The 12,918-nt window shown below is 43.0% G+C and overlaps 1 protein-coding gene across 1 annotated transcript; it reads left to right on the top strand.

Annotated features, from left to right (window-relative positions):
* Window positions 1-1,067: 1,067 nt before the first annotated feature.
* ABRA (actin binding Rho activating protein) lies at window positions 1,068-11,654 on the top strand. Its single transcript, XM_037048388.1, has 2 exons — window positions 1,068-1,788; window positions 11,050-11,654. Exons 1-2 carry the CDS (start codon window positions 1,124-1,126, stop codon window positions 11,525-11,527), a joined length of 1,143 nt encoding a protein of 380 aa, XP_036904283.1. The 5' UTR covers window positions 1,068-1,123; the 3' UTR covers window positions 11,528-11,654.
* The last annotated feature ends 1,264 nt before the right edge of the window (window positions 11,655-12,918 follow it).

The following is a 12,918-nucleotide window of genomic DNA, read 5'->3' as shown; positions in this document are numbered from 1 at the left end:
AGATCCATCCAACTGCCAGAGGAAAATGATTCTATTCGTCTGCCTTTGAGTGCTCGGCTCCGGGCATTTTTCTCTGGTTTGGTACACTTCATAGATGGTTCTTTTTCTGTCCCAATGATCTATCAATCTAGTCCTTTAAAAAAACCTATACTATTTGAATTTTTGTTCTGAGAATTGAAAGAGGCCTTTTTTGCAAGGACGACTGTGTTATTAAAACGCCAGGCACAGGTTCCTTCTCAGAGCATTCACTTATTCTTCATGGTCTTTTTAAACAAACATCTTGAGAAGGTTTATTGTTATAATGAGCTGTGAAATTCAATGTGTGTGCAGGTCTTAATTTGAAGGTTTAAAAAATAATCGAAGCAGAATTTTGACCGCTGTCTTATTTTAATGTGATTTATTGACACACTAATTCAAACCTAGGAGTAGAAGACATAGCCATTGTCATCCCCTTCAGCTGGGCCTCAATTTTCTCCTCTGGAAAATAAAGGTTGGATGAGGCAACTTCTGAGGTCTGTATCGAATAGAGTTGAAGACCAGAGAAAAAGGCACCTTGGCATCTTTGACCACTGGGATGAAATGAGGCACAGGCTTTGAAGCAGGCATATCTGGGTTCAAATCTCAGATATGAATAGCTCTAGGAAGTTATATTTCATTGTACTCAGCTATACAAGGAGACTAAGTGAGAGCTATCTTGAGGGCTGTTGGGGTTTAAACGAGAACACACCTGTAATGTTCCTAGCACAATTTGTGCACATATTTTAGGCTTCTATAAATGGTAGGACCATATTTTAAGGTCAAGAAAAACATAAGGCAGAACACATGATCAGATCTAGTAATTTCCACTCTGGCACTTGGAGAAGAAAGTGAGTGAGCGCAGCACTGTCCCGGGCCAGCAGAGATGTCCCTGTGCTGTGATGAAATTGGAGCCCTCGGGGTTTAAAAAAAGAACACTGTCAGGGGGAAGGCGCCGCATCTTGACGAGACATACTTAACATAGTTTCATCATCACCAAACTCTCTTCCTGCCCCACACCCTGCTTCTATTTAAGTCCCAGGCAGTCCCCGGGTCCCCAGTCATTTTAGCCGGTGCCCAGGCTATCAGCGCAGAAGAGAAGGGTGGCATGGTTGCGGGGGACAAAGACAGAGAGGAGGGGCCGGCCCAGAGAGCCCTCCAGAAAATCCACAGGGCCACCCTGGTGATCAGCCTGGCCCGAGGTTGGCAGCAGTGGGCAAATGAGAACAGCACCAGGCAGGCCCAGGAGCCTGCGGGCTGGCTGCCGGGTGGGACTCAGGACTCAACCCAAGATCCTAAACCAGTGACACACCCGGCTCCCAACCAGAAAGTTCAGAGTGCCCCAAAGTCTCCTTCCCTAAAGCCAGAGGGGCATGGAGATGGACGGAGCTCAGAGGAAGCCACTGAGGTCTCTCACATCAAAAGGAAAGAAGTGACCAAAACGGTTGTCAGCAAAGCTTATGAGAGAGGAAGACACGTGAGTGACCTCAGCCACAGATATGAGAAGGACAGTGGCACGCCGGAACCTGGGCAACCAGAGGACGACATTGACCGGATCCTCCACAGCCACGGCTCCCCCACACGGCGGAGAAAATGCTCCAACCTGGTGTCTGAGCTGACCAAAGGCTGGAAGGCGATGGAACAGGATGAGCCCAAGGGGAGGAGTGACAGCATAGACACGGAGGACAGTGGCTACGGTGGCGAGACCGAGGACAGGCCTGAAGAGGAGGATGGGGAGCAGGTGGCCAGAATCAGACGCCCCGTGCCTTCCCAGTAAGTGCATTCATTTGTCCTGCAGCTGCCTGTACGACTGTTGGGGCCCAGCCAGCAGGGAATCCAGACAGCAGGGAAGCACCACCAATGGTAATGAGAACCTCAGAGCCTGGGCCAGCAGGCAGGTCCTGTGGGAAGGAATGCCTCTGAGCTAAAAGGGCAGTGCCCAGCTCAGGCAAGGGACTTTGGGTGAGGGCCTGCATTATTCTGTGTGAACTGACCACTCAAATTTTAGCCTCAACAAAAATGAAGCTACCAGACAGGGGTGGTGAGTGCTTTGGGTAAAATTTTAACATCAATTGAATAATGAGTAGCAAATTGGCTCATTTCTCTGCAGAGAAGTCTTGCTGGTAGATGGATTGGAGATACCTTGCCTTTGTCCCAAATCAGTTTAAGTTATATCAGGAGCCACATCTACCCAAGCAGTGCCCATGGAACACGGATCTCTATGTCCCTGTCACCAGGTGGGAGGCTGCTGACTAACTTGAGAGTGAGCTCTGAAGTCAGACAGACCCGAGTTCAAATGCCAGTTCTGCCCTGACTGCAGAGAACAACCCTATGTTGTGTGCTTGAAAGTTGCTCAGAGTAGGGCTTCAGTGTTCCTGCCACACACTCGTCGGATTATTTTTCTCAGCCCATGTCCTGATTTGTAAAATGAAGGCAACAGCGATCTTTGGAGACAAACTGTATTGTATTGAGAGAAGTAGATGAGGTGAGGCTGCCAGACACTTAGTAGTGCCCACCACATATGCTCAGTGTGTGAAAGTTAGTTATTCATATGGAGTCTATTATTTAGCACTTTTTCAAACTTCCAGAAAAAATTTGTCATTTGCAAACAAAGAGAAATGCTATTCAAGCTAGGCAATTAAAGTACCACAATCCTTAGATATTCAGATGTTAAGTGCACACACACACACACAGAGACTCGAACCACCACATTTATTCAGACAAGAAACACATGCTTTCTTGCAAGACACAAACTCTACTTCCACAGAATAGAAAGTCAGGATATCTCGCTCCACAACCACAGGGCATCAAAATGTGGGCAAAGTCTCTGATATGACGGATGCCTTCAAACGAACTCTCTATGGGAAGTTAGATGTGTGTGTTTTTCAAGTTTTATGAAACAACCAGAAAGTAAAGAACAGAACTGGTTACCTAATTTGACAAAGAGCTGCTTTACAGTGTGTGACTTTACAGGTGCTTTGAAAAATAATCAGAACTACTATTTTTGCAAACTTTCAAGAAAAATGAAATGGCCCAATTAGATAATTTTAACAATCTCTTTTGCATTTAGTGTGCACTATGGGTATTTTGCATGCTTTTTCTTTTAATGCTTATAACCCTATGAAGTGGGTATCATCCCATTTTAGGAAGTGGAGCACTGAAGAAGCTCAGAGGGAAAGTTTACCTGGTAGGTTAGTGAGAAAGCTGAGACGGGCCTGTTTCCGAATGCAAGGGTGCCGACTCTCACGCAGTGCCCTCAGGATGTGTTCAGATTTGAGTTCTACTTACATTAATATAGGAATTCATAGTCAGAAATAACTATACTACCAGATCTATGGACCCACAGTCTAAATTCTGGCCATGTGGATTAAAGTGTGTGAGTGTGTATGTGTGCACATGCACACGTGAACGTGAGTGCTAGAAGGAGAGTAACAGAGCCCAACGGAATGAAGACAGATTGGCACAGTGACGATCGTCCTGTCAACACATCTGCACTGGCCAGAGGTAGGGAGATGACAGCTGGGACTAGTCTCCTTTGCACGCGCTCTTCTCTGTATTTGTCTCAGCACGCTTCATGTGTGTTTTCACACAGTCCTCACGACATTCTCACGGGGTCGCCATGATCACTGTCCACACTTGATAGATGAGAACATGCAACAAAGGACTATTAGGGAATGTCTGTAAGAGTGCACTGCCCACAGAATTCGAGCCCAGGCATTCTGGCTCCAGAGCCCACCCTCTGGACTGTGACTCTGAACTCTCACGTGGAAGTGGGGGCTTGCATTCAGTACCCTTCTTGTGGTTCCAGGAAAGCAGGCAAGTGCAAGGCATGGGCACCTTCTCAGTGTGATGGGAAACAGCTTAAGCTTTGAATAAGAGATCTGAGTCCTAGTTATTTTGACAAATCCTAAGTCTCTTTGACCTCATCTAAAAATAGATGTGATAATTAAAGTTATTTTTATATTAATTATGTAAAGCAATGGACTCAGAGGAGCTATTTAATAAGTTATACTCTTTACAACTGCAGGGGCCCAGCCCTGGTGATCCCAGCTGTTCAAGGTGCTCAGAGCCTGGCTCTCAGGCTTGGCCAGAGGGAAGTGGGCATTAGGTCTCTCTTCCTTCTTTGGTTCCTTTCCCTCAGTCTCTCAGGACACAGGGTCCCAGAACGCTGTGAGCAGCAGCAACAGCTCTGAATGTCAGCTGTAATCCTAGCTGTGCTCAGAAAGCTTCAGCCGAACCTAATGGGACTTTTTGCCTGATGGGACTCTCAAATACTGCTTGAGAAATGAACATGGCATTGTTGAGTGAGCCTATGGGAAAGAGATTTTCACTTATTTTTAATTAAACACCATTCTTTCCCCACATCCACCAATGGGGAGAAAAAGATGAATCATGAACATTTAAGTAGAGAGAGTTTTGTTAGTAGTTAAGGTAATAGAAACAAACAGGTCAGGTTTGGGAAAACAGAGAATCCATGGCTTTGCTAACTGGGGTTTTACTCTGAAGGCAGTTTGTATGTTTCACTTCATTTTAAAAATACTTAGTCTTTTGACTGTATAGCCATGACTTCAGTCAGTCTAGCTCCTTTAGACAAAGGAAACTGGATCCCACTCACATACAGAAAGAGTGAGGTACTCAAGAGTCAATCACCCATCTACCCTCTTCTCCAAGTTTTATTCAGTGACAATAACAGGAGTTGAGAATGAAGGTGCCATTTTATGGCCAAGGGAACTGACACACAGACACTGAGAAACGTGTCTCGACAACAGAGCTAGTAAGTGATGATGGTGGGAAGGCCAGGGCTTGTGTTCTTAGCCACGCTGCTAGACTGCTTAGAGAACAGACTTAAGGAGTAAAATAGGGAATCAAACCGAGACTAAGTGTCAGTTTAATTAATGGGATCCCAGTATCCCCCAAAGTGTAGGGGTCTGGGACACACTTTTGCTTTTGTTCTTAACAAAGTCCTTCAATATACAGGGGTAGGACTTCCGGCCAAGATGGAGGTGTAGGTAGACACACTGTGCCTCCTTGCAAAACCAAAATAAGGGCAACAACAATTTAGAAACAAAATAACAGCCAGAACTGACAGAAAATTGAACTGTATGGAAGTCAGACAACCAAGGAGATAAAATAGACACATCCATCCAGACTGGTAAGCAGGGACAAGTCAGAAAGCTGGACAGAGAGGGCATAAAAAGTGATGGCACCAGGCGCGAAAGGCACCCCGAACACACAAGACAGCAGCGGGCGGACCCTGGGAGAGGGGTGGCAACAGGCAGATCCAGTGAGGCAGCGATTGTGAAGTCAAGCACTGTGCACAAGGTGGCTGGCTGACTGGGAGGTCACACATTCATGCACAGATAAACCAGGCGAAACTGGGGAGTGAGACAGACCGTGCAACCCAGGGCCCCAGTACATGGAAATAAAGCCTCAAAACATGGGTTGAAAAACACCTGTAGGGGTTGAGGTGCAGGGAGAGACCCCCAGACTCATAGGAGAGTTCGTTGGAGAGACCCACAGGGTCCTAGAATGTACACAAGCCCACCCACCTGGGAATCAGCACCAGAAGGGCCCAGTTTGCTTGGAGGAAGTGGCAAAAGGAACTGAGATCCAACAGAGAGCTGAGCAAGCCCCACTGTTCTCTCTTGGACCTGCCCCCACATAAAGTGTTACAACCCAGCAACGTGGTTGCCCTGCCCCTCATACAAAACAGGTGCAACAAGACAAAAAAAAATGGCCCAAATGGAAGAACAGATCAAAGCTCCAGAGCAAATACAACTAAGCGATGAAGAGATAGCCAATCTATCAAATGCACAGTTCAAAGCACTGGTGATCAGGATACTCACAGAACTGGTCAATTTTAGTGGCAAATTAGATAAAAAAAATAAAAGCTAAGCTAAGTGAAATGAAGGAAAATGTACAGGGAACCAATCATGATGAGAAGAAAACTGGGATTCCAATCAATGGAGTGGACCAGAAAGAAGAAAGACACAACCAAACAGAAAAGAATGAAGAAACAAGAATTCACAAAAATGAGGAGAGGCTTAGGAACCTCCAGGACATCTTTAAATGTTACAACATCTGAATTATATGGGTACCAGAAAGGGAAAAGGAAGAGCAACAAGTGGAAAACTTATTCGAACAAACACTAAAGGAGAACTTCCCCAATCTGGCAAAGGAAATAGGCTTCCAGGAAGTCCAGGAAGCTTAGAGAGTCCCAAAGAAGTTGGACCCAAGGAGGAACACACCAAGGCACATCATAATTACATTAGCCAAAATTAAAATGAAGGAGAGAATCCTAGAAGCAGCAAGAGATAAGGAGACAGTCACCTACAAAGAAGTTCCCGTCAGACTGTCAGCTGATTTCTCAAAAGAGACCTTACAGGCAAGAAGGGGCTGGAAAGAAATATTCCAAGTCATGAAAGGCAAGGACCTACATCCAAGATTGCTCTATCTAGCAAAGCTTTCATTTAGAATGGAAGGGCAGATAAAGTGCTTCTCAGATATCAAGTTAAAAGAGTTCATCATCACCAAGCCCTTATTTTACAAAATGTTAAAGGGACTTATCCAAGAAAAAGAAGATAAAAAACATGTATAGTAAAATGACAGCAAACTCACAAATACTAACAACCACACCTAAAAAAAAACAGAAACAAACTAAGCAAACTAGAACAGGAACAGAACCACAGAAAGGGAGATCACATGGAGGGTTAGCAACAGGGAGTGGGAGGAGGGGAAGGAGGGAAAAGGTACAGGGAATAGAGAATAAGTAGCATAGACAGTGGGGAGAAAATAGACAGGGGGAGGGCAAGAGTAGTGTGGAAAATGTAGGAGCTAAAGAACTTAAGACACATGGACATGAACTAAAGGGGGGAATGTGTGTGGGAGGGTGTGTGCAGGGTGGAGGGAAATGAAAGGGGGGAAATGGGACAACTGTAATGGCATAATCAATAAAATATATTTAAACAAATATACAGGGGTGGGCAAAAAAGTAGGTTTATAAAGAACTCTGTCCGAAGTGTGCTTGTGTGTAGCTAGGAGACTCCCAGACTGTGTATATAGTGAGGGCCGGACTAGAGCACTTACAATATTGCACTCAGGTGCACTGGGCCACTGTGACGTGGTTTTCAGTTAATAAAGCTATTTCAATAATCATAACCTGCCCATCTTTTTCCATCTGAACAACTGTCCACCTACTTCTGCCCACCCCTGGATATTAAAGGACTTTGCTAAAAACAAAAGCCCAAGCGTGGCTTTCTACTACTCGCTCTCAGTCCTAGAGTTTGGGGCCCTTTCCACTGACCCCGAGGACGTTCACCAACCTGCAAGCAGAATCACAGGCCTGGCCCTCCAAGCTGGTTGATAACAGATGAGAGAAATTATTGATCAGAGATATTGACCCAGCCATTTGAATGCAGTCACCCTGCTCCTCATAAATGAGACCCTGTGGATGTCATGCTCTCATGACGTCAAGTTGACCACTCTTCCTGTGGAAAAGAGCAAGAAAACCAATGCACAGGACAAATTCTCCCCAGGACACCCTGAGAGGCTGGAAAGGAGGGTTCTGCTTTACAGACAGAGAAACGGTCCTGGGCCGTGAAGGGACGTCCTCCCTTTGCCAGAGTCTCCAGGTGGGACGGCCACAGCAGGTCTCCAGCTTCTTCATGCAGATCCGAGACTCAGGCCCCTGGACCCTTTGAAGCTGGCCATCCAGAAACATTTATTGGAGAGAATGTTTTTAGTGCCAAAGAACTTGGTTAGGTTTAAAATATATCTTCCAGAACTTTTNGACAGAGAAACGGTCCTGGGCCGTGAAGGGACGTCCTCCCTTTGCCAGAGTCTCCAGGTGGGACGGCCACAGCAGGTCTCCAGCTTCTTCATGCAGATCCGAGACTCAGGCCCCCGGACCCTTTGAAGCTGGCCATCCAGAAACATTTATTGGAGAGAATGTTTTTAGTGCCAAAGAACTTGGTTAGGTTTAAAATATATCTTCCAGAACTTTTGTTTTCTGTGTTTTTTTCACATTTCCTAATTTCCCACATAATGATTGCTCCAAAATGATAAAATGAAGATACACTGATTCCTATATTGTCTGCATATAACTGAAGAACCACATCACATAAGGCAGCAACATCAAACTGATGTCATTATTAAAGGTGAGAGATAGGGAATAAAGTTGAGAATTTATTTCAGTAAATGAAACTAGACTTTCCAAGACAGAATGTTTATGTCTAGTGCAATTAGTTACATTGCACATACAGGACAGGGGAAACCTTTATTGATGAGCTATAAGAAAATTTGTTTTCGATAATGAAACTAAAAAGGCAAGTCAGGACTCAATATTCTATCCCAACGTATAGATGTGATGTTAAATGTTGCTTTGTTTGCTATAAATTTATACTAGACTGCCTTCCTAAAACTCAATCTAAACTATTACATACGTTTTTACTTATAAATAAAAAAAAGGATAAGAAAAATAGAGATTTTAAAATTGACTGACCAAGAAGATATTTAGGATATAAGGCTTTTTCATCCTGATTTCAAATAGATATTTTCAAACTTTTAAAAATAGGAAATACAAAAACGGTATAGAACATTTGTAAGAGAGAAAATTGAATACTCATGTGCACATCCTCCTAGTACTTTTCTTCATAACACTATTTTTAACATAGTTTTCACTTACAGGACCAATTCTTTGTTTTCCTTCTCTTCTATTTGGCAATATAACACATGCATGTTAAGATCGAAAAGGTGCTTCTTTAGTCCTGGCTGGTGTAGCTCAGTGGATTGAGCGCGGGCCTGCGAACCAGACGATCGCAGTTCGATTCCCAGTCAGGGCACATGCCTGGGTTGCAGGCTGGTTCCTTGCAGGCTAACCACCAGCAGGGGACACACAAAAGGCAACCATACATTGATGTTTCTCTCCCTCTTTCCTTCCCCTCTAAAGATAAATAAATAAATAAAATCTTAAAAAAAAAGAAAAGGTGCTTCTTTTAGAAGAAGTACCTTCTTTTATCAGTATTTTTCTTTGTCATAGACTTATAACCTCACCATCCCCAGCCCTTATTCCAAATGACACAGTTTCAACACTCAGGGAATCTAGGTTCTTAATTAAAATTAGAAGAAACTACAAATGTGGTATGACCTTTGGGTTCTACAGGGATGGCCTGGGGCTCACTATGTATTGAAGGCTAGGCCTGTCTGGATTGCCACAGATCCAAGGGGATACGGTGTTTGCTCTCCTTCCATAATGAGGTAAAGCTGCCTGGGGTCTGGGCAGCTGAACAAGGCCAGTCTGCGGAGAGGGAGGTGATGGTGAGGCCCAGCAGGGCAGAGAAATCGTTTCACTTGGGTGTGATGCAACTCTTGGCAGTTTCCAATATGTATTTATTTTAAACATGTAACAATTATAATTTTTGTATGCTGCTTCTTCCCGATTAACTTTGTCATATCCTTTTGGTCCACGTGGCTACTCAGGAGTGTTACCTGTAGCAGTGTAGTCCTAGTTTGCACTCTCTAGCTACAGGCTAGGGCTTTTGGAAACACAAAGCTTGGGAATTAATGAAAGTGTGCCCTCTAGTGGATGTCATTCCTCCTCCTTTGAAAACAATGCTAACCACAAATGCGTAGGCCTCTCTATCCACATCTATTAGCTTCCTGCACTGGGATAACCAGCTTTCAGGAAGTGAGTTCTGCCAGTGAGGAATACCCACATCTGTCCGACTTGTTCTGGGTTTTCAATAGCTAATGGTGAGAGTTTTGGTGGGAGGGGCTACCTAGTCAGGCACGCCCTTCTTGTAAGCAGTTTTGGCACTGCTCCACCCCCTCAAGCCCACTGCTTGCAGACACAAGGCCATTCACTGTTGGGGAGGAGGAACGGTGGGCCATGCGTGAGGATGAGGAATACACAGCTTTGACTCTCAGAGAGCCCAACAGATCGTGTTTACTTGTGAAGGCAAAGAGACCTAGAGAAAAAGTCTAGATCAGAGATATAGAATGACAGGGAAGGGTTTCAAAGGCACACTGTGGCCATTTCAAAATTAGGCCTTCATCCTCCTTATACTATTGGTCTACATTTCCCAGAGCTATCTTTTTAATGACACATCCATTCTCAATTGCAAGGATACACACACATTTGACAGGCAACTCACCCACATACTGAGTGGCATCATGAAACTCAGAGCACTGACTTGAGTCTCAGTTGTGTTTGAATGCCACCTCTGCCACTGGTTTAGGGCAGTATTTTGTAAGCGATACACAGGCTCTGGGGCCAGCTTGACATTGATGGAGCTGGGTTCGAATCCCAGCTCTACCACTTAAGTTTTGTGACTTTACTTACTTAACCCCTCAAGCCTCAAGTTTCCTCATCTGTGAAATGAGTACACTAACACCCGTGTCATAGAATGCTTGTGGGAATATTAGTAAAAAATATTTAGAAGAATGCCAGCATGTAATATTCAATAAATGTTACTACTGCTAGCAAGTGTCTTCTACCTATACAATTTGGTACTTTCAAATTTGTGGTACATCACTGATGCTAGTATAGATAGGCCCTTATTAAAAATCTATATATGAAAATCTACATGTAAATATCAGTGTGCTGGGGGTGGTATAAACCTTTTGCAGGGAAAATAGTTGGTTTCTGAAGATCTATAGAAAGTGGACCCCCTTAATACAGTCCTGATTCCAGTTCTAAAATGTTATTAACATGAAATTTAAGATACATGCATTTGCATTAATTGTGTGTAAGGAAATGTTTTTCCCCTAAAATAGTTTAATATTATTATCATATAGTGCTTAAAACCTTCCTTCATCCAGAGAAAATAATCTAGGACATACAATAAACTAAAAACGATGGTGGGACTGTGTATTTTTCTTCTTTCACTTCTATTTCCATTGTGTTTCCATTCCTTTTATGATGAGAAAAGTAGAGACTTACATTAAGATGCATAAGTGCAGAAGTACAATGACAAAGTACCAGTTGTGTGTTTAAATATCAGTGTCTTGATTCTTCACTGTCTCTCTCTCCTTGAGGGCAAACCGATTTATGGAGAAACTCAACTGCAAGGCCCGACGGAAACACAGCCAAGTGGACAGCCTGAAAGGGAGATGGCAACAGTGGGCCGATGACCACATACAGTCCCAGAAGCTCAACCCTTTTAGTGAAGAATTTGATTACCAGCTGGCCATGTCCACCCGTCTACACAAGGGAGACGAAGGCTACGGCCGTCCCAAGGAGGGAACCAAGACTGCCGAAAGGGCCAAGAGAGCCGAGGAGCACATCCACAGAGAAATTACGGACATGTGCTTCATTATCCGCACGATGGCGCGCCACAGACGGGATGGAAAGATTCAGGTTACTTTCGGAGATCTCTTCGACAGATACGTTCGTATTTCAGATAAAGTAGTGGGCATCCTCATGCGTGCCAGGAAACACGGACTGGTTGACTTTGAAGGAGAGATGTTATGGCAAGGCCGCGATGACCATGTTTTGATTACTCTACTCGAGTGAACCTTCAACCACGAAAGCCATACTCGACCCACTAACGTCTTAATGCTAAATGCTAATTTAGTAAAAATCAACATGCAAACTGCTCTGTGATAAGTTCATAAATATTAAATAATTTTTCCACGAATGACTTTTTGGCACACTATGTCTGAGGATATTGGAAGATTTTGATAGAGTATACATAAACATTTGGAATTCCACTCACCCTTCCCCCCGGAAGGGTAAGACCAAGGGGGTCTCTCACACCGCCATTCCTGTGACGTCACTCTCAGCACTTACCCTTTTAGGCAAAATTATCTGGGCATTCATTGCAGAAATTATTGCAGGTCTTTAATGAAATAATTATTATATCTAAGAAGGCTGACTATAGGTGAATATCAGGAGAATTATTATGTCAACTTTCAGGGAAAAAAGAATTCCATTAAGTTTGACAAAACTAAACTTAAAATTTTCTAAGAAGCTTGACTTTGTATTGTAATTTTAACTACAGCACAACTTACAATATAGGCACATGAATCAGTAAGTTTTTAAATAAGATAATGAAATTGCTCAAATCTTTGTGGGCTTACGATTTAATTTTTCTGAAGTTATTCATGTTTCTGTGTAATTTGTGCAAATCATGCAAAAACAGACATTACTGGTGGTCTTAGCCAACAGAGAAAGCAGGTATGTTCTGCTTCACTGTAAAAGCACAGCAAAGGTGAGAGTTCAAATTGACCTGCCTTTTTAAGACTTCTTGCAGAAGTTTATTTTGTGTCAAAACCATACATATTAAGTCATGCTGCTCACATTTATGTCATTATACAGGGTCCAGCAGGAGAAACACCTGCTGGAGCATGGTTGGTAGGGTAATATTATGGGTGTAAATTCACAGTTTTAATTTGAACATTTCACCTACAATGTCATACGGTGTGCTTGAGTGTGATATTGTTACGTTACAGAATTACATGCTTATGATTTCTGTAATAAAAAAGGGGATGTTATTTGTGCTGGACCCTGTACAATGAAATAGAAATAACAGAAAATTCCACAATAAAGTGGAATGACCATATAGAAGAACCCAATAGAATCACTGGTAAATTAGCAGCAGATTTGAGCCATTTTCATTTTCTTTATCCTCTGAACAAACTTCATAAATAATCTAAAAATGACAAAAGAGCAATATTAGTTTTGCCAAAGTGAAAAAAGTGTAGTTTAATATGATGCCAAAGGTAAATTTGACCCTAAACTGCTACTTGTCATGTTTTTTCAATTAGATTTAATGTGCTTTATATCACTCTAAAACACAAACTGAGTAAAATGTGAGATTACAATTTTTACTGAATTCAATACAAATGACTAAATTATATATAGCATTTTTGGTGTTAAATACAAAAATTAATGTCAAATTATCA

This window comes from Sturnira hondurensis, unplaced genomic scaffold (assembly GCF_014824575.4).
Source record: "Sturnira hondurensis isolate 20B ecotype Veracruz unplaced genomic scaffold, ASM1482457v3 Scaffold0006413, whole genome shotgun sequence".
Lineage (NCBI taxonomy): Eukaryota > Metazoa > Chordata > Mammalia > Chiroptera > Phyllostomidae > Sturnira > Sturnira hondurensis.
Note: the sequence above shows the minus strand (reverse complement) of the source record. Positions and strands in the feature narration are given on the sequence as shown.